Source organism: Pristis pectinata, chromosome 30 (genome assembly GCF_009764475.1).
Source record: "Pristis pectinata isolate sPriPec2 chromosome 30, sPriPec2.1.pri, whole genome shotgun sequence".
Lineage (NCBI taxonomy): Eukaryota > Metazoa > Chordata > Chondrichthyes > Rhinopristiformes > Pristidae > Pristis > Pristis pectinata.
Genome location: NC_067434.1, coordinates 23,166,787 through 23,189,057, shown reverse-complemented (window position 1 = coordinate 23,189,057; position 22,271 = coordinate 23,166,787). Strand labels below are relative to the sequence as shown.

At 45.4% G+C, this 22,271-nt stretch overlaps 1 protein-coding gene across 1 annotated transcript in view; it reads right to left on the bottom strand.

Annotated features, from left to right (window-relative positions):
• Nucleotides 1-22,271, bottom strand: part of LOC127584651 (annexin A4-like) — a 95,214-nt gene that overhangs the window by 11,744 nt on the left and 61,199 nt on the right. Inside the window, exons 6-12 of the mRNA XM_052041494.1 lie at nucleotides 20,372-20,466; nucleotides 19,013-19,126; nucleotides 13,489-13,579; nucleotides 10,738-10,817; nucleotides 9,097-9,153; nucleotides 3,235-3,328; nucleotides 1,564-1,659 (exon numbers count right to left, since the gene is read on the bottom strand). Of these exons, the coding sequence (XP_051897454.1) occupies nucleotides 1,564-1,659; nucleotides 3,235-3,328; nucleotides 9,097-9,153; nucleotides 10,738-10,817; nucleotides 13,489-13,579; nucleotides 19,013-19,126; nucleotides 20,372-20,466 (627 nt within the window). The remainder of the gene's footprint in view (nucleotides 1-1,563; nucleotides 1,660-3,234; nucleotides 3,329-9,096; nucleotides 9,154-10,737; nucleotides 10,818-13,488; nucleotides 13,580-19,012; nucleotides 19,127-20,371; nucleotides 20,467-22,271) is intronic.

Sequence of the window (22,271 nt, the reverse complement as noted above, 5' to 3'; positions counted from 1 at the left end):
TAACACCCCAGTGCAGTACCTAGGGAGCCCTACACTGTTGCAGTGAATCCAGTGGGCTTAAAAGGAGTGGAAAATATACAATGGAGACACAAGAGACTGCAGATGCTGGAATCTGGAGCAACACACAAAGTGCTGGAGGAACTCAACGGGTCAGGTAGCATCTGTGAGGAGAAATGGACAGTCGACGTTTCAGGTCGAGTCCCTATCCAGGTGAAGGTTTTTTTGTTCCAGATTCCAGCATCTTTTGTCTCTGCTGTTAGAGCTGCCATCCGTTAGAGTCAGCATTCAAATTGTCTGCCTTTACAAAGCGATGTCATGTAACTATCTGAAGAGGAGCAGGTTGCCTGGATTTGCAGCTGATGAGCATCCCCTCTTCAATATCATCTGAAAACAGAACGCTGGGCAAACTCAGCAGGTTAAGCAGCATCTCTGGAGGCAAAAAATGTGAGTTGATGTTTGGGGTGGAGACCCTGCATCAGGACCTCGATGGTCTTGACCTGAAATGTTGACTTGCACCGTTTGTCTCCGCAGATGCTGCTTGACCTGCTGAGTTCTTCCAGCGTTGTGTTTTTGTTCTGGTTCCAGCATCTGCCGTCTCTTTGGTCCCAATATCATCCAAATCTCACTGCTCATTCGTTAGTTTCCTTTTATGCCCACGTTAACACACCTTTCCATCCCCAAAGCAGATCCTTGAGCACTAAGACATCGAAACAATTTCATAACTATCGTCTCTCAAGAACTGCTGTGGGTGGCATGGTGGTGGTGGGTGGTAGAGCTGCTTCCTCACAACCTCCAGCCCCCCCCCGGGTTCAATCCCCACCTCCACTGCCCTGTGTGTGTGGAGTATGAAAATGGATGGTTGACGTGGACTTAGTGGGCCAAAGGGTCTATTTCTCTTGCTGTCCTTCCCCATGACTCTACAACATAAACGCAGCACAATTAATGCCACTAATTGGGCAAACTTGTGGGTTCCATTTCAGCACGGTAGTGTAGCGGTTAGTGTAACGCTATTACAGCGCCAGCGACTCGGGTTCAATTCCCGCCGCTGTCTGTAAGGAGTTTGTACGTTCTCCCCGTGTCTGTGTGGGTTTCCTCCGGGCGCTCCGGTTTCCTCCCACATTCCAAAGGTGTACGGGTTAGGAAGTTGTGGGCGTGCTGTGTTGGCGCCGGAAGTCTGGCGACGCTTGCGGGCTGTCCCCCAGAACACTCTACGCAAAAGGTGCATTTCACTGTGTGTTTCAATGTACATGTGACTAATAAAGATATCTTATCTTATCTTCAGTGTGAATTTAATAGATCCCATACAGGAATGAGTCATGGAGTAATACAGCATGGAAACAGGCCCTTTGGCCCAACTCATCCATGCTGACCTTCTTTTTGCTCTGGGTCGCAGGTAATGATTGCAATGAATTAAACCTTCCCACTCCTGCCTGCCAACTATATTTGACTGCTATTGTCCAGTCAGTGAAGGTCTTCCCCATTTACCCAACCTAACCGCACCGGAGGGAGTAAATGAAGGCAATGCAGTGGGGTCGCTGGTAGTACAGATTGAGGATTCCTTACCTACTGCCACCATGCCTCTTTCCAGGTTCCCAGACATCTCACGGGCGATGGTCTTCTCGATGTCGTACTTACACACCTGGCGATACTCTTCAAAGACTGAAATAAAAATAAGAGCAGAACTTTCAGCCACAGAATGTCTTAAAATTACATTTATGGAATGCAAACACTGTCTTAAGGTCCCTAAGGGGTTAATATCACAAGCGCTGAGCTTCGCAAGCCAAACAAGCACCAGTTTTAATCTCTACTTTTTACGAGCACGTGCGCTAGAGTCAGTTAATATGAGTGTGAGTGTGCGGGAGTGTGAGCGCGGTTGTGTGGGAGTGAGGGCTGATAGCAAATTTGTCATCATGTACAGAAGTACAGTGAGGTAGAGGGACAATAAAAAACTTGCTTGCAGCAGCATCACAGGCACGTAGGTACAGACAACACACAGAATATAAACTAATGCATGAATTATCCAAGACAGTGAAGAGAAAATAAAAGGCTGCGCTCTTGTCTAAGTTCACACTCGGCCACTTGGACAATGTCATGATTGACAGTTAAAGAGTCAACAGGAAAAAATTAGCCCAAAAAAAAAAGGTTGGAGAGTTGCCAACATTTATCAGTGGTTTTGCCAGGTTTACAACTAATACAATTTGTATGTTTTGTTTCTTCTCTTCTTCTCGCTATAAATGTCCAATGAAACTTCCTGAAAAGCCTGCTTCCAAAACTCCAGTAATGTTATTCCCAAAGTGTCTGCCAGGAGGTAGTTGAGGGACAAGCCAGACGGGGGATTCCCTGCCTTGTGGTAGTAAGATGTGTGTTTGAAGCACTCTCTGGGCGCAGAGATTGCTCCGGAATTTCTACCGACCTCTACCCTATCAAACCACTTCATAAGGAAGCCCTCAACCTCACTATTTTTGTGCCCCAGAGAACAGTGCAGCTTGAAGGTATGAAATTCAAAAAAACTACAGATGCAGAAAATACTCAGCAGGTCAGGCAGCATCTGTGGCAAGAGAAACAGAGCTACTGTTTCAGGTCTGAGAGCCCTGCTTGACATAGTGGAGGCAGAAACCTTCACCACATTCAAAAAGTACCTGGGTGTGCTCTTGAAGAATTGACCTGCAGAGCTCTGGACCCGATGTTGGAAGGTGGGGTTAGAGGGGTAGGCTGGGTAGATTTGCTTTAATCACCACAGACCTTTTGTGTTGTGCTTTATCTCTGACTCTACAAGTCATTACCAAGACTTAATAACTCAGTCAATGGCACTTCAAGTTTATCAAGGACAAGTCAAGTCAAATTTATTGTCATCTGCACTAGTACATCGAGGTACAGAATACAATATAGGCCTAATTAATTTTAAATCTGTAACTTGATCACATTGTACGAGTTGTTGAGTGTACATGGTGAAATCCAAAAGGCAGCCACGAGCACTCAAAGCTTTCCGATATCAAGTCGAATTTTTTGTCTGTGCACACAAATACAGTGAGATACAGGTACAATGAAAAACTTGATTACAGCAGCATCACAGGCACGTATGTTCAGACAGCATACAGAAAATAAATTGTACATGAATTATTTAAGACAGTGAAGAAAAATACTGTGCAAAACAAGACTTCAGTGCAAAAATACAATGGAAGTTACTTTTCACAGGACCTTTCATTGTCTATACTTGTTGATGAAGTCTCTTACCTGCTTTCAGATGGGATCTATTCCTTGAGCAGAGGATAGCATTAAACTTCGACTCGTCTGTTCCCATACGTCCTTCTCCTGCATTATACAGGTCCTGAGAGAAAGGAATGCAAAACAGATTGGGCCTTCCATAGCGATAAACCTCTTCACCATTAGAATGAAATGAAGTTCAGAGAACAAGCATCAACACTTATTGGTGAGTTTTGTTATTGATCATGACATCACCAATAGCCTGTGCTGGTCCAGCCACGTAAATGTCACGGCCAAGAAAGCTCACCAGCGCCTCTGCTTCCTCAGGAGGCTAAAGAAATTCAGCATGTCCCTGTCAACCCTCATCAATTTTTATCGATGCACCATAGAAAGCATCCTGTCCAGATGCATCACGGCTTGGTACAGCAACTGCTCTGCCAATGACCGCAAGAAACTGCAGAGAGTTGTGGACACAGCTGAGCGTATCACAGAAACGAGCCTCCCCTCCATGGACTCTGTCTACACTTCTCACTGCCTTGGTAAAGCAGCCAACATAATCAAAGACCCCACCCACCCCGGACATTCTCTCTTCTTCCCCCTCCCATCGGGCAGAAGATACAAAAGCCTGAAAGCTCATACCACCAGGCTCAAGGACAGCTTCTACCCCGCTGTTATATAACTATTGAACGGTTCCCTAGTACGCTAAGATGGACTCTTGACCTCACAATCTACCTCATTATGACCTTGCACCTTATTGTCTACCTGCACTGCACTTTCTCTGTAGCTGTTACACTTATTCTGCATTCTGTTATTGTTTTACCTTGTGCTACCTGAATGCACTGTGTAATGAATTGATCTGTGTGAACGGTATGCAAGACAAGTTTTTCACTGTACCTCGGTACATGTGACAATAATAAACCAACTCCAATTCAATTACTTGGAGGGAGAGGGGTCAAGTCAAGCTGAGTTGAGTTAATTGGCATATGCCCCAGTACAGTGAGGTACAGAAACAACTACAATCTTGCTTGCAGCAGCATCATGAAGGTTCAGACAACACACAGAACATAAATTATGCTTAAATAATACAGGTGAAGAAAAACATGGTACAAAACAAGATATTAGTGCAAAAATACAAATTAGAAACAAGTCCACGGCAGTGCAAGAGGTGGTCCACAGTGTTCCGTTGCTGAGGTGGGGTTGGGGTTATGCAGGGCAGTTCAGGAACCTGATGGATGTCAGAAAGTGACCAGTTGAGTGATGTTGCAGCAACAGACTTTCGCTCAACGTCACCAAAACCAAGGAGCTAATCATTCAGAAAGGGGAAGTTGGGAGACTACAAGCCAGTTTTCATTGAAGTCGGTATGTTTGATAGACACAGATATGAATCCAACAAGTTTGGCTTGCACCTGTGGGGGACATCTGTCAACCTTAACCCAAGACAGCCCACCCCAATGTGGTTGACACAACTGCATAACTGCACCCAATTCAGAGCAGCTGGTGATGGGCAATAATGGGGCAGGGAATACAACAGACAGGTACACTGTTGGTTTTAAACCTGTGATTATCATTTACTCAAACTAATCTCTCAAAACAGCAGCAAGGTGACACACTCTCGACTTGCAATCGATTTCTATGCAATGGTTTAGCAGGGGTAAAAAGCACTGCCTGCATATGTAACAATGAGAAATATTTATCTGAAAAAAAACACACTAACTCTTTAAAATGTGCAAGTATAGCTTGGAGCAATCTTGGATATATCCACTCATTAATGAATGCATTCAATCCTATTGCCAAGAAGTAAAAGCTTCTACCAATCAGGATCACACATCTGATTGTTTGGGGTGTGGATATTTAGGGTGACAATATTGAGATTGACATTCTATACTGGAACTCCAGGTTGTGCCAGCTGCAAACGGTGTTTTAAATGAATGCTTCCTGGCTTTAACAATAAACGGGGCACTTTTAACTGGGCCCGTCAGGCAAGGTGGCAGTTTCTGGATCCCTCCTGATGCAGAACAAAAACTGGGGGTTGGGCCAAGGCCAGGTTTCTGCTGGGCTTTTCTGCAGTGCGGCCCAGATCTGAAGACTGATGCAATTCCTCGGGAGGGAGTGTCTGCCTGCAGACGCTGCTGCTCTTCCTGTTCCAAGGCTTGCTCCGACTCAGGAGGCTTGCCTCACTCTCCAGAAAGCGCGAGACCTCATTTTGAAGAAAGACTACAATGCTTATGTCCCTTTCCGAACACCTCAATGCATTTTACCGTCATCGAGATGCAGGAAATGCAGCAGTCAATTCTATGCACAGCAAAGTCCTGCAAACCACAATGTGATAATCATCAAATAATGTGATAAATATTGACCAAGGTACAGGTAATACAATACCTCTGCTCTAATTCTAAATGGTGCCATGGAATCTTTTAACCCAAGTGAAGCACTTAACGTCACAAAAGACAGCAGTGCACTCCCATTATTAAAACAGAAATGAGGAGAAATTTCTTTCGCCAGAGGGTCGTGGATTTACGGAATTCGTTGCCACGTACAGCTGTGGAGGTCCGATCATTGGAGGTGTTTAAGGAAGAGATTGATAGGTACCTAATTAGTCAAGCTATCAAGGGATATAGGGAAAAGGCCGGGAATTGGGGCTAGATGGGAGAATAGTTTAGCTCATGGTGAGGTAGTGGAGAAGACTCGATGGGCTGAACGGCCTACTTTTGCTTCTTTGTCTTGTGATCTCAGTGCTACATTGGAACGCCAGCAGAGATTTTTGTGCTCAAGTCTCTGGAGTGGTTCTGGGTCTCAGTATCCTTGGATTCAGAGTTCATGACTCTCCTTCTATCCTCTTAAACATTTGATAAAACCTTGACTTTTGATCATTTGTCTTTTCTGTGTCAGGTGTCCAATTTTATTTGACAGTATTCCTGTGAAGCACCTTGGGTCCATATAAATACAAGTTGCTGCTACCCTTATATTGTCAGATGAACAAATCTTCCTGGAGCTGTGTTTTTGTTTTGCAATGATCAGTGCATTAAACAGTTTGGAACAGAATGCATTCAGCTGCTCCTGAGCTACAAGTGCACCATCAGTTGAGCCGTAGCTGAGGCTGCTCACCCTCCCAGACCCTATCACCCTGTTTCTTTCCCCTTCTCCATCTGCTCATCACCCACCCCACCCCTCCCACTGGGTCCCCTCCCCGCCACTGTTCCCATCTGCCCTCCCCACCTCCCTTATTTGGTTCCATACTCCACCTTCAGAAACCATCATCTTCAGCCTGTTGTCGGCTCCACCTATCACTTCCCAGCCTCCGTCACTATTCCCACTCTGCCCTCCTCCATCTGCCCAGCACCTCTCCTCACCTGGAGCTTGCCAGCTCCTGCCCCTCACCCCTTTCAACTAAAATCATCTCCCCTCTACTCCTTCTGTCCAGATGCAGGGGCTCAACCCAAAACGTCGACTGTCCATTTCTCTCCACAGATGCTGCCTGACCCGCTGAGTTCCTCCAGCACTTTGTATTTTTGCTCCAGATTCTAATATCTGCCGTCTCTCTCGTGTCTCCTGCTCACTGCATTATGATGTTTTCGTGAACACTGTAGGGCACTTGGATAGTTCTGAGTTGGCATAAATTATTCAGGCCAAAAACAGTCTCACCACTGCAATAAGTTCACCGGTATTAGAACGAGCTTCAGGATGCAGCAAACGCAGTAATAGCAGCCAAAAATATCTGCATAACATATTGGCTGCATTCCAAATAGGTTTCTATGGGCTTTCTATCTGAAAAACGCAAAGTACTTACCGATAAACAAAGTTTCTATGCCTCAATGTCAGCTGGGAAATTTAACATTAAAAAAAACGTAAGTTTTATCATTTTTTTTGCCTTGATCTGCCTAAAATGTGACGGGCTCATTTCTTGCAGCAATGTTCTTGGACACCTCCAAGGATCTGCTATTTAATGATGATCACATTATAACATGTTTGCATCTCAGGGACTCAGACCCTCACTGCAGCTCATTTGTTATTCGGAACACATTAGAAATAGGACTAGGATTAGCCACAAGGCTCCTTGAGTTTGCGCTGCCACTCGGTAAAGTCATGGCTAATCTGATCGTAGTCTTCAGCTCCACATTCCTGTAACCTACTGCTCCCTCTGCAGTCCAAAAATTCATCCACCAATAGTGACCATAATATGATAGCGTTTAATGGAAAAATTCAAAACAGCCACAGGTTCTACATTAAGACAAGACCACTTCCAATGTGATGGGGCCTCTTTGGAATACTGCCAATATATAGGATTTGAGGGCACAGCCTCAGAATAAAGGGATGCCCTTTTAAAACTGAGATGAGGAGGAATTTCTTCAGAAGGATGGTGAATCTGTGGAATTCGTTGCCACAGAGGACTGTGGAGGCCAAGTCATTCGGTGAACTTAAGGCAGAGACTGATAGGTTCTTGATTGGTAAAGGGGTTAAGGGTTACAGGGAGAAGGCAAGAGAATGGGGCTTAAAAAAAAAATCAGCCACGATTGAATGGTGGAGCAGACTCGATGTGCCGAATGGCCTAATCTTGTGGTCAAACAATCTGCAGAGATTGATAGGTTCCTGATGGGTAAGGGGGTTAAGGGTTATGTGGAGAAGGCGAGAGAATGGGGATGAAAAAAAATCAGCCACGATCGAATGGTGGAGCAGACTTGATGGGCTGAATGACCTGATTCTGCTCCTATATCTTATGGTCTACCATAGACAAGGCTGACTTCCATGCGGAGTGCCACATTAACCTGGGCAAGTCTGTCAATGGGTGAAGCTACTAGTGAGGAGCAACAGGTCAGTGTTTGCGGTGGTCCTTGTAAGTACCCAGCAGACTCCGGCCTGGTCAAAACCTGGATGGGAGACGACCTCTGAAAACCTCCTCCCACTGGTTCAATCTGTCCATCATCCCTCCCTTACTGGTTCCACATCACCTTCCAGCATCTGCAGCCTCTTGTGTCTCCACTTATCACCTTCCAGCCTCTGTCTCTACCTCTCCCCTCACCTGGCTCCATCTGCTCCTTTTCTTTCTCTCTCCTTGTCCGTCTCTACCTATCGCCCACTGATTCCCAAATCCGCCCCCTCCCCTCCTGGCACCATCACCTCCCCCCTCACCTTGTTCCACCAATCACTTGCCCCACTTCCCACCCTCACCTCTTTATACCGGCCATCTTGCCTCTGCACACTCAGTCCTGATGCTGCATCTCGACCTGAAACATCGACCATCCCTTTGCCTCCACAGATGCCACCTGACCCGCTGAGTTCCTATAGCAACACACAAAGTGCTGGAGGAACTCAGCGGGTCAGGCACCATCTGTGGAGGCAAATGGACAGTCGATGTTTCGGGTCAAGACCCTTCATCAGGACTAATAGCAGTTTGTTTATAGCAACAATTGAAGCTGACTTGCAGCAACTCAACCAGCTGACTAAATCAATAAGATCTATGACACATTGCATTGAAAAAGCCAAGCAAACAGAATCTGTAATTAAGGACAGAGTGACTAGAACATTACAGTACAGGCCCTTCAGCCCACGATGTTGTGCCGACAGTTTATCCTGCTCCAAGATCTACCTAACCCTTCCCTCCCACATAGCCTCCCATTTTTCTATCATTCATGTGGACAATTGACAATTCTCCACAACTAACACATTAACAATTCTTAGCCGATCAGAGAAAGGTTTAGAAAAGATAGGACCTGCTGCCCAAAGCTAGTTGACATTTTTGAACAGGAGGTTGAGGTAGGGAATGAGGGAAATGTCTTTGAACATCATACACATGGAATGACAGAGGGCACTTGAAGAAGCACTGGCTGCCCTGAGCACCACTACTTTCTCCACAACAATCAGCAAGGCGACAGTGACCAGAAAACATTGACTTACTTGTGCATCCTTTTTAACCAGCGTTATATCCACGTTTTGGCTTTCATCTCGATTGCCCTGGAAACCAGGAGGAAAGAAGGATCAGTGATCAAGAACACTGTGTTGCCCTTGGTTTGTGCACATGAAATAGACAGCTCCAGCGAGAGTCATCTTTCTGGCTTCCAACGGTGGGAAACACCGTTACTTAATGCTTCCTCCAATAAAAACTCAGTGGGCTCAATCAATAGTCATACAGCACGGAAACAGGCCCTTCAGCCCAACTGGTCTGTGCTGACCAAGACTCCTCTTTAAGCTAGTTCCATTTGTCCGTTTTTGGCCCATATCCCTCTAACCTTTCCTATCCATGTACCTGCCGAAGTGTCTTTTAAATGTTGTTAATGTACCTACCTCAACCACTTCCTCTGGCAGCTTGTTCCATATACGGACCACCCTCTGGGTGAAAACGTTGCCCCTGAAGTTCCTATTAAATTTCCCCCTTCTCACCTTAAACCTATGCCCTCTAGTTCTGGATTCCCCAGCCCTGGGGAAAAGACTGTGCGCATTCTCCCTATCTATGCCCCTCATGATGTTATAAACCTCTCTTTACATCCCTCATTCTCCCTTGCTCCAATGAATAAAGTCCTAGCCTGCTCAACCTCTCTCTGCAGCTCGGTCCCTCGGGTCCTGGCAACATTCTTGAAAATTTCATTCTACACTTAATCTCAAAATAATCACAGAGTAGCTCCAAGCATAGAACAAATACCTTGATCTCTCCACGGAGAGACAGTTGAGATTTTCCCAATAACGTTTGATGCGTTTTGTGCAAGTATTTCCACAATTGAAGTTCTGAAACGTTTTACACCCACTTCTGAGGTTTGCTCTCCTCGCCACCTTACTCTCATCTCCCTCCCTTCCTCCCTGATTTCAGAAGCTTCCCCTTTATCCTTCTCTCTGTGTACCCAATTTATCTCCACAAAATCTAGCTGAGACTCGAGTCCGCTTCTTTCCTGTTCTCCTTATTCCCTCCTGCGCTGTGCCCACTGTTTAACTCTCGACGTTACAGGGTTTGAAATACCTCTCCTTGTCAGAGATGCTGGGATTTTACAAACGCACACGTAAAAAGTAAACGAGCTTTAATCTCTATCCTGTAGTTATCCATAATTCTGCTGCTTGTGCTCTAACTCACACCAACCCACTTATCCTCTGCCCCCACCACTGCTAACTGACTTACACTGGTATAGAAAGGCTCAGTTTTAGAATTCTCAGCCTTGTTTACAAATCCTGCATGGTGCCACTCTTCCCCACCTCCAAATCCCCCAGCCTCAACCTTCTCAGACCTCCGCGTTCCTCTAATTAATGCCTCTTTATGGTAACATCCAAATTTAATTGCTCAACCCATTGGCAGTCTGACCTTCAGCTGTCAAAGCCCCAAGCTCTGGAAACCCACCTCTAAATCCCCAACTCCTTACATCCTTTAAAATGCACCATCTCAACACTTGCTTTAATGCCCCTTTATGAGGCTCAGTATCAGCTTGTGATCAATGCATTATAATATTAAAGGCTTTCCCAAAATAGAAGCTGTTATTGTAGATTAGCCTCAAGGACCAATGCACCCAGGAATCAAAGCAGGGACAGATCTGCTTCCCGACCCTCCACACTTACCTGAACCAGGGAGACCAGCAGCCGCTCAAAGTGTCCAGATGTGTCACTCTTAATATCCTGCTCCAAAGTCTTCTTAAATTCTGCAATAACAATCATGGTGTTCAACGTTAAATATATGGCACTGGATCGTACAAGTGTCTTACTCTTTATGACGTAGAAGGAGAACAAATCATTCTAACAAACTTCTACAGATGTACTGTTGAAAGTATCCTGTCTGGTTGCATCACAGTCTGGTATGGCAATTTGAAATGTGCAGGAATGCAAGAAGCTGCAGAGAGTAGTAGACACTGCTCAATAAATCACAGGCACATCCCTCCCCACCACTAGTAGCATCTACAGGAGGCGCTGCCTCAGGAAGGCAACATCCATCATCAAAGATCCCCATCATCCGGGCCATGCCATCTTCTCACAGCTTCCATCGGGCAGGAGGTACAGAAGCCTGAAGTCCCACACCACCTGGTTCAGGAACAGCAACTTCCCTTCAACCATTTGGTTCTTGAACCAACCGACAAAACCTTAATCACGACAGTTAAACAACACCATGACCACTTTGCCCTAAAATGGACTTTTTTTTTGTTCTGTGTTCTTTCTTGTAAAAATTGTGTATAATTTATGTTTAATTTACGTTTTTCCTTCTGAATTCTGCTTATCTGATGCCACGTGCCTGTGATGCTGCTGCAAGTGTTTTTCATTGTACCTGTGCACACATGGACTTGTGCACATGACAATAAACTCGACTTTGACCAGTCCATCAATTCCAAAAGAACAATCTCATTCCCCAGTTCCTTATTGTCCTGAGAAGGGCTTTGTATTGGGCCTGACATCCTGTGAGTGACTGGACCAGAATGCACGGTCAAAACCGACAGGAAGATTTGGTTTTACATTTCATTTTGATTTATTTCCAACAGTTTATTGTTTGAGCCTCTTTAAAATTGGAGATTTTTTATTAATATTTTGTAATTAATGAGAGTGCCAGCCTAGCTACCAGTATAAGGGAGTTCATCCACTAAAATTAGATTGGAGCTGGACTACATAATCAATGCAAAAGAACCAACAGTGACAGGAGGAGAAATTTTAAACACTGCTTGTGGTTAGGATGGGGAACGTACTGTCCGGTGGGGAACGTACTGTCCGGTGGGAAGTGGAGGCAGGTTCAGTCATAACACTCGCAAGGGAACTGGATAAATTTTCCAAGGAGAGACTTTGTTTGGCCACGGAGAGTGAGACCGGCTGAATTGCTCTTGCAAAGAGCAAGCCTGAAGTCAACGGACCAACTGTCACTTCTCTACGATTCTATCAGAATCCGTTCAGATCTTTACACGGGATGACCGTCTTACTCCTGAACCCCCCGCAACCACACAGGCATCTGAGCAGCAGATTTAGTTCTGTAGTTAATGGCTTTGTTAGACTGTGAGGATGTAGTAATTTATTCCATTACCATCTGTGTAGTCCCCTTTGTAGTGTCGTAGTGGGAAGATGTGGGAGGAGGTGGAGGTGATGTCATGGTTGTGTGGAGACGGACAACATGGATCCAAGCAATGAGCAAGCATCAGGGGAGGACACCAGTCTGTTTGCTTAGCAAGAGAAAATTTGCTTCCAGGTCTCAGTCATCAACCAGTATTGCAGGGAGTGTTTTGGGGCGGGTGCAGGCACACATTTTAAAGTTATTATGAATACCCAAAGGAAGAATCCTCAAAGTGGGCCAGGGAATTCACCAAGACTTTATGTTATTTGGCTTTCATTCCAGGATAACCCTCTGATGCAGCTAAAACACGTACCACCAGGCTCAAGGACAGCTTCTATCCCATTGTTATTAGACTCTTCAACAGACCTCTCATTCGGTCAAGAGGACGTCTTGATCTCCCAATCTACCTCATCGTGGCCCTTGCATTTTATTTGTTCATCAGCACCCGTGACACTATATTCTGCATTCTGTTATTGCTTTTCCCTTTGTACTGACCCAACTTATGTTTTGGGTTTCCTCCGGGTGCTCTGGTTTCCTCCCACATTCCAAAGATGTACAGGATAGGAAGTTGTGGGCATGCTATGTTGGCGCCGGAAGCGTGGCGACACTTGTGGGCTGCCCCCAGAACATTCTACGCAAAAGATATATTTCACTGCGTGTTTCCATGTACATGTAACTATTAAAGATATCTTATCTTATAAAAAAAAAGATCTGTGTGGATGGCATGCAAAGCACAGCTTTTCACTGTACATGTGACAATAATAAACCAATTACCTGCACTGCACTTCCTCTGTAGCTGCTACACTATATTCAACATTTTTTTTTACTACCTTGATGTACTTACATATGGCATGATCTGTCTGGATGGCATGCAAAACAAAGCTTTTCACTGTATCTCAGTACACGAGACAATAATGATAAACTAAGCTAATATTTAATATTTTCACGCATCCTCTTGGATAAGCGAGAGCCAGAAGTCACGGGCTGGAGTGAGGTCAACGATCAGGGAAGCTTGGCAATCGGATAAGAGGCAAGCAGGTGGCAGGACTGGAGCCCAGGTGATTGAAGGAGTGGGGGGAGATGGAGGGTCAGTGGTGGGGGGCTCGAGCCCCAGACTGCTTGGAGATGGGGGGCTTGGGGAACAGAAATGAGTCACTCTCAAGAAATGCCCCAGAAATTAGAGCACAATCCAACCCCAAAGAATGATTCACCATGACTGCAAGTGAAGTTTAACACCACCTCTGGCAGAAGGGCTGTAGCTGTGCAGAATATGGGTCACTCCTCACCTGCTTTGTACACCTTATTGATTTCATGGATTTCAGAATTTGAGCGAGAAGCCAGGATCTCAATCAGACACTGCTCGTCTGTCCCAGCCCCCTGTAAACAAAGAGTCAACACATTTTCTTTTACTGAATGAAAAATACAGAGCAAAATCAATTCTCAATCAATACCCTGACTTGGAATTATATCACCAGTCCCTTATCATTGCTGGGCTTCAATCCTGGAACTCCCTGTCTAACCGCACTGCGGGAGCACCCTCACCAGAAGGTCTGACATGCTTTAAGAAAGTGGTTTGCCGTCACCTTTCCAAGGACAATCAGGGATGGGGATAAACCTTGGTCTTTCCACCAACATCCATAGCCAATATATTAATAAAACTACAAGTCTGATTTGAATAATATTACAATGCAATTCTTAAATATTGAAAGGATGACAGAGCACCACTTTTAATATGGAGACACAAGAGACTGCAGATGCTCAAATCTGGAGCAACAATCTGCTGGAGAAACTCAGCATGTCGAGCAGCATCTGTGGGGGAGGGATTGTCGATGTTTCACTGCCACTTCCCAGCACTTGGTTTATAGCAACGCAGTTATGGTCCTGCACACACTCATCCAAGCAATTTTTAAATGTGATGGGGTTTCTTCCTCCTATCAGCCTCTCCGCCAGCGAGTTCCAAAAAGGACTGCTGATGCAGGGTTTCGACCCAAAATGTCAACAATTCCTTTCCTCCCACAGATGCTGCTCAACCCACTGAGTTCCTCAGGCAGATTGTGCATTGCACCATTTTTAATATTGTTGACTGGATGAAGAAGTTTTAAAAAAATCACCAGACAGAAAGCACACCCTGGACCCTTAACCCTACAGTACATAATCAACTGTGGCAATCAGATTCCTTTCAAATTTGGTAAAAGTTGGCAACGTCAGTAAAACTCTGATAATTCGCTAACCCACCATTTGGAAATCCCACTGATGTGGCATCCGGCTCACCAGGTGATGTTTCCTGCGCTCTCTTCCGAATCGGGGGGCCACGGTTCCCCTCTTCCCTTTACACTGATCAGAATCCTGTTCCCCACGCTCCCATTAAACTTATCAGGTTTGCTGGCAAAGTTATTATAATACTATGCAACGGCTAAAGAAGTGAATTAAGAAAATAATGTGGCTAATATAATCCAATAGTCTGGACAATCTGCCAATCCGGCACCAAGATCCTGAATGTGCCAGATTATCAGAGTTTTGCCATCGTACTAGACACCGTCCCATAGCAGTATGATGGAATTAGAGACTCAAACATTCACAGCACAGCAAGAGCCATTTAACTCAATGCATCCAGGCTGGTGATTTAAACTAATCCCACTTCCCAGCACTTGGTCTATAGACCTGTGGTCATGGTCCTGAATGCACTTATTCAAGCAATTTTTAAATGCGATGGGGTTTCTGCCTCCTATCAGCCTCTAAGGCAGTGAGTTCTAAGCAACAACTCTCCGACCACCCCTCTCTAAACTTCTACTAACCACTTCATATCCATGTCCCCTTGTTTCTGACCTCAGTACCAAAGGTGTTTTCTGTTTACACAATCCCAGCCTCCCGTAACCTGACACAACTCAATGCCTCTCAGCCTTTGTTCCAAAGAGAGTAACCTCAGTTCAATCAATCCCACCTCGTATGTAAAGTCCTCAAGCTAGGCAAGATTCCCACTGTACTGTACCCTCTCTAACGCTATCATATTCTTCCTGTGATGTGGAGGACCAGAAGGGTACACTGCTCTAGTGAAGCTAAACTAGCGTTACCCATGGTTCTAACTTGACTTCATTTCTCTTTTATTCTACGCTCAGCTGATAAAAAGAGTGGATGCGATGAGCTTTGCTAAGCTCCTCGTATACCTGCCCTGCCACTTCTGATCTTGTGACACTCATTTCCAAGACCTTTCGGTTCTTCAACACTTTGCTCTCCGAAGATTTACTGCACGTTTCTTTGGCTTGCTTGTCCTCTCACGCTTCTCAGGACTGGTTTCCACTTCTGGGCCCAGCTAACCAGCCCATTGATACCTGCCTCTGTACTCTGAACTCCTTTGCCACTTATGGTGGCTATGGAGTGTGACACGGGGAGCAGCATCAATGTTATGCCAAGTGTTTGCAGGAAATTTGTACAGTTATTTATTCATCTAGTAAAGCCCTCAATCCCAGATCTGTAGCAAACCACTTTACAAAATGTTTTTCCCTCATTGAGGCATGTCTTTCAATAAGGCCTACTGAATGCAAGGGATGGGTCATAAATGTGGCCTTGTGTGTATCAGCGGTACCTCCAACACTTGGATTTTAGTTAGCTGTGAGTCATTTTGACACAAGCATACGATGCAGCTTCATGCAAAGCGATTGGGGCTACCTCGCAAAGAGGTGAGCCCAACAATGGATCGTAGGGGCAGGGATTACAGGTTTAAAAATAGAATATTAGGGAAATACTAATGGTTTGCTGCACCTTCCTGTCTATTTCGATTAACACAGCTGTGGTGTTGCCAGCAAGGTCAGCATTTATCACCCATCCTCAACTATCCTCACGAAGATGGTGGTAAACCACCTTCTCGGACCTCTGCAGTCTGAGTAGTAAGGTGCTCCTATAGAGCTGTTAGGTAGGGAGTATCAGGATTTAGACCCAGTGATGTTGAAAGTACGGCGATATATTTCCAAGTCAGGACGCTGTGTTACTTGGAGGGGAACCTGCAGGTGACAGTGATAAGACATTGTCTTCTGTAAACCGGAATTAGTTAAAACATTACCGGGTAGCTGTAACAACTGAAGATCCTCTCCATGGATAGAGGCCAGAAACACTTGTGACAGACATGCCTGCAGTTGTGTTTTACTCTCCAACTTTACCTGTGCAATATGTTGACCTTAGTTCAATACTGACTTCCAACAGGAAGAGGTGGACTTTACATGGTCAGCAGACAGATGATCAAATAGAGATCTTTGAAATATTTTGAGTTCAAATTATGATGAGGCAGAGGCAGAGGTCACATTTGCATTTGCTTGCAAGACCAAAACTAGGAGTGGTGAATGGATGAGTTGCAATATGTGGTATTCCTTACTAATGTTCCATTTGTGAATTTTTGCAATAATGTCCTTAATTCTTTGGACTACTTGTCTTAAATTTACAAATCTATTTTTCACTATCTAGGAAAAGTAAATGCGAAGTCTTGGGGATAGTCCGCATTAGAGGAGAGGAGGTGCTGGATGTCTTAAGACGTATGAAGGTAGACAAATCTCCAGGGCCTGACCTGGTATATCCGAGACCACTGTGGGAGGCGAGAGAAGAAATTGCGGGAGCCCTGGCTGAGATATTTGCATCAGCGTTAGCCACGGGTGAGGTGCCGGTTGACTGGAGGGTAGCAAATGTTGTGTCTTTATTTAAGAAGGGTGGCAAAGAAAAACCTGGGAACTATAGGCCAGTAAGTCTAACATCTGTGATAGTAAGTTACCGGAGAGGATTCTGAGGGATAAGATATACGTAATCTGGAAAGACAAGGGTTGATTAGGGGTAGTTAGCATGGCTTTGTAGGTGGGGGAATCAAGTCTTATGAACTTGATTGAGTTTTTTGATGAGGTGAGCAAGAAAGTTGATGAGGGCAGGGCGGTAGACATGGTTTATGTGGACTTCAGTACGGTTTGACATGGTAGGCCACTCTGCAAGGTTAAGTCGCCTGGAATCCAAGGCAAGCTGGCAAATTGGATACACAATTGGCTTGATGGTAGACAGTAGAGGGTATTGGTGGAAGGTTGTTTCTTGGACTGTAGGCCCGTGACTAGTGTTGTTCCCCAGGGGTCGGTGCTGGGCCCATTGAGTTTGTCATCTATGTCAACCATTTGGATAAGAATGTACAAGGCACGGTTAGTTTGCAGTTGACAATAGGTGGTATAGGTGGACAATGAAGAAGGTTATCAACAATTACAGAGGGATCTTGATCATCTGAATATGTGGGCCAAGGAATGGCAAATGACTTTTAATTCAGATAAGTGCCACGTCTTGCAATTTGGAAAGTCAAATCCAGGGAGGACTTTCACAGTTAACGGCAGGGCCCTGGGGAACGTTGTAGAACAGAGGGACCTTGGAGTACAAGTACTTGGTTCACTGAAAGTGGAACCAAAGATAGACAGGGTGGTGAAGAAGGCATTTGGCACGCTGGCCTTCATCAGTCAGGGCAATGAGTGTAAAAGTTGGGAAGTCATGGTGCAGTTGTACAGGATGCTGGTGAGGCCGCACTTGGAGTATTGTGTTCAGTTTTGTTTGCCCTGTTATAGGAAAGATGCTATTAAACTGGAAAGAGTGCAGAAAAGATTTACAAGGATGTTACCAGGACATGAGGGACTGAGGTATAGGGAGAGATTGAACAGCCCAAGACTTTATTTCTTGGAGCATAGGAGACTGAGAGGTGATCTTATAGAAGTGTATAAGATCATGAGGGGCATAGATAGGGTGAATGTACTCAGTCTTTTTCCCAGGGTTGGGTAATCAAGAACTAGAGGGCATAGGCTTAAGGTGAGAGGGGAAAGATTGAAAAGGAATTTGAGGGGCAACTTTTTTTTTACACAAAGGGTGGTATGTATGTGGAATCAGCTGCCAGAGGAAGTGGTTGAGACAGGTCCATAAACAACTTTTAAAAGACAGTCGGACAGGTACATGGACTGTAAAGGTTTGGAAAGTTATGGGCCAAACGCTGGCAAATGGGATTAGCTTGGATGGGGCATCCTGGTCGGCATGGACCAGTTGGGCCGAAGGGCCTGTTTCCGTGCTGTATAACTCAATGACTCCATCACAAACATCGGCCCAGTCTCCAAGCACAGAAACATGCTGCACTGAAACGCCCACAATGCTCTTCTCCCAGCCTTTTCATTAAATAATACTTTGCTCAATGAAACATTTTCCAGGAACGCATCCTGGAATGGATGCAAATCTCATATTTCATTTTTGTTTAACCATTTGGCCCATCGATCCTATGCCAGCTCTCAGAGCAATCCCATCCCACCACTTATTTCCCTGTTACCTACTCGTTCTCATAGACCATAAACACTCCCCACACCCCACAGTCCTCCTCCAACCCACCGAAGCTGGGAGTAATTCACAGCGGCCAATTAACCTACCAGCCATCCTGTGTTTGGGATGTGGGAGGAAACCGGAGCTCCTGGAGGGAACCCCCAGGGAGGACGTGCAGATGGCACCAGGGGTCAGGAGCGAACCTGGATCACTGGCGCTGCGAGGCAGCAGCTCCACCCACTGCACTGCTCAAGAATACAGGAGGGACATCATTGCCGAGAAAGCAATAACCTGCTCCCGGGGGGAAGTTGAGAACAGTGTCATGCAGCTGAGGGGGAATAAACGGGAGAGAGGAAGGAATAGTGGGGAATGCTGAGAGAGATGCAGAGTGGGGCATCGACATCACCGGGCTGAGTGGCCTGTTTCTGTGCTGTGCGCTCCGCGGAAAAGGTGTTGACCGCTGAGGCGCCCTGTGGGTCTGTGAGCCAGCTCCTCACCAACCTTGATAGCCTCTTTCAGTTCTGTAGCATCAAAGAGCGTGGAGGGTTTCAGCAGAGCCAGCACCGTCTTCTCAAAGTTACCCGACAGCTCGGACTTCAGCTCCTTTATCAGGTCCTGCAGCAGGGAGGAGAAAGGTCAAAGTGGCGCACAGCAAGATCCCAAAAAAAACAGTACTAGACAGTCTGCTTTTGATACCACCAAGCCAAGGATAGAAACATGGGCTGTTTCTCTTCTCTTGCTTTCAAAGGGCAGTGACCTGTTGCACTGTGGGGAAACCTAGAGGCCAATTCACGAACTATGAATAGGATATTACTCCTTCAGTCCAGATGAAGGGTCTCAACCCGAAACATCATCTGTCTCTGTCCCTCCACAGATGCTGCCTGACCCACAGAGCTCCTCCAGCAGTTGGTTTTTTAGCTATTAACCCAATAGTTTGACCAGTCCCAGGCAATGTTCACAGACTAAATCTCATCACCTAAGTTGGGTTGTTGTACCTGGCAGGTGACCCCACTCTCACCCTTTTACTGAGATCGAATGTCGCTCTCCAAGGACTGGAAGAACACACCCACCATAACTGAGCTGTTGAACCAGATTCAAAGTCAGGGTGGAGGATGCCAGATATGGGGCAGCTCACATCCAACAACAAACACTCACCAATACCGAGCCTTGATCAAAGCAAAGTGTCCACCATACTTCACAGGTGTGTCATCAAACCACAGTTAATGTGCAGCAAAGTAAAAATTCACACCAAGCTAGGCTTTGAGGATCTTTAACAAAAAGAGGACTTGCACTTCCATAGCACCTTTCAGAGTGCCCACAGCCAGTTACTCTTGAATAGCAGTGCCCTGTTGGAGTGCAGTAAATGTTCATGAATTGGCCTCCACAATGTGCAGGTACACAGGATATAAATCAGAACGTTTCCTTGCCCAACAGTACAAGGAAGGCCATGAAAAAGGGAAGGGATACAGTCATTTCCACAATGCCCTCTTCAACCACAAGACTCTCCAAGGCACTTTACAACTATCTGAATTGCAGTGGTTGTAGTAACAGAGGAAGTGGGGGAGCTAATGTCCACTGCAAGCTTAAAAAAATGACAAGGACTAGAAAATCTATTTTAGTGATATTGAGTATACTGGACAGGACACTGGGGGGGGGGGAGGGGGTCCCTCATGTATAGAAGAGAACCACAAACTCTTTTGGGGAACAAAGTGCCTACCCAAGAAGATAAAACACAGGACTGAAGTTTCTCCCCTTCATTCTCTACTGTAGTAACAGCAGCGAGACTGCAGATGGACTCATATCAGTAAAGAGCAAACAAAGGTGTGCTTTAACTACACAATGCCGATCAGAGGTACTTGCCTTCCCATAGGCTGTTTTAAAAGACAGAACAATCTGCTGCCTCTGCTTATTCGACCGGTGAGCAACAACATCTATGATGGCTTGTTCATTTGTGCCTGAAAAACAGAAGACCTCAAAATCAGGAAGGGGCAATAACCCCATCAAACATTCACAATAACGATCCCACGAAAATCTCACAGTGACTCTGCCAACTGCTTGGGTCACGCTGTACATGTGAAATGTGCAGAACTCTTCAATAGCAACTGCATACGTTGGTAAATTGGTTTATTATTGTCACATGTACCGAGGTACAGTGAAAAACTTTGCCTATGTGCCATCCAGACAGATTATTCCATACATAAGTACATCGAGGTAGTACAAAAGGAAAAAATAGCAGAATGCAGAATATAGTGTAACACTTACAGAGAAAGTGCAGTGCAGACAGATAATAGTAACAGGGTGACTTATAATTATGTACAAGTACAAGGGCTTGCAAAGTTCACCCCAGGTAAAATTACCACCAGGGTCAAGGACAACTTCTATCCTGCTATCAGACTCTTGACCAGACCTCTCATACATTAAAGATGAACTGCTGATCTCTCAATCTACCTTGTTGTGGCCCTTGCACTTTATTTGTCCAGCTGCACTGCACTTCACTATATTCTGCATTCTGCTGTTTGGATTCAGAATTGGCTTGCCCATAGATGACAGAGGGTAGTGGTCGAGAGGACTTATTCTAGCTGGAGGTCTGTGACTAGTGGTGTTCCGCAGGGATCAGTTCTGGAATGTCTGCTGTTTGTGAAGTATATAAATGACCTGGATGAAAATGTAGATGGGTGGGTTAGAAAGTTTGCAGATGATATGAAGATTGGTGTTGTGGATAGCGTAGGAGACCAGCAAAGCATAGAGCGGGATATAGATCAGTTGCAGATATGGGCAGAGAAATGGCAGATGGAGTTTAACCCAGCCAAATGTGAAGTGTGGCACCTTGGGAGATCAAATGTAAAGAGACAGCACACTGTTAATGGCAAGACCCTTAACCATAGAACCATACAGCACAAAACACGCCCTTCGGCCCACCATCAACATTAACAGTGTTGATGAGCAGAGGGATCTTGGGGTCCAAGTTCATAGCTCCCTGAAGGTGGCTACCCAGGTTCATAGGGTGGTAAAGAAGGCATATGGCATGCTCACCTTTATTAGTCGAGGCACTGGGTTCAGGAGTCAGAAGTTAGGCTGCAGCTTTATAAAACTCTGGTTAGGCCACATCTGGAATATTGCATTCATTTCTGGTCGCCCCATGATTGGAAGGACGTGGAGACTTTGGAGAAGGTGCAGAAGAGGTTCACCAGGATGCTGCCTGGATTAGAGGGAATGTGCTCTGAGCAGAGGTTGGACAAGCCTGGGTTTTTTTCTCTGGAGAGGCAGAGGCTGAGGAGAAATCTGATAAAGGTTTATAAGATTATGAGGGGCATAGACAGAGTAGACAGCTGGTGTCTTTGTCCCTGGGTTGAAATGCCTAATACCAGAGGGCATGCATTTAAGGTGAGAGGGGGTAAGTTCAAAGGAGATGTGTGGGGCAAGCTTTTTTTCCCACACAGAGAGTGGTGGGTGCCTGGAATGTGCTGCCAGGGGTGGTGGTGGAGGCAGATACGATAGAGGGGTTCAAGACGCTCTTAGATAGGCACATGAATGTGCGGGAAATGTAAGGATATGAACATTTAGGCAGAAGGGATTAGTTTAGTAGGACATTTAATTACTAATTTAATTAGATTGACACAACACTGTGGACCGAAGGACCTTTTCCTGTGCTGTACTGCTCCATGTGTTTCTTCACTACCTCACATACTTACCTATGTATGGAATGATCTGTCTGGATGGCACACAAACAAAAGATTTTCACTGTATTTTGGTACTTGTG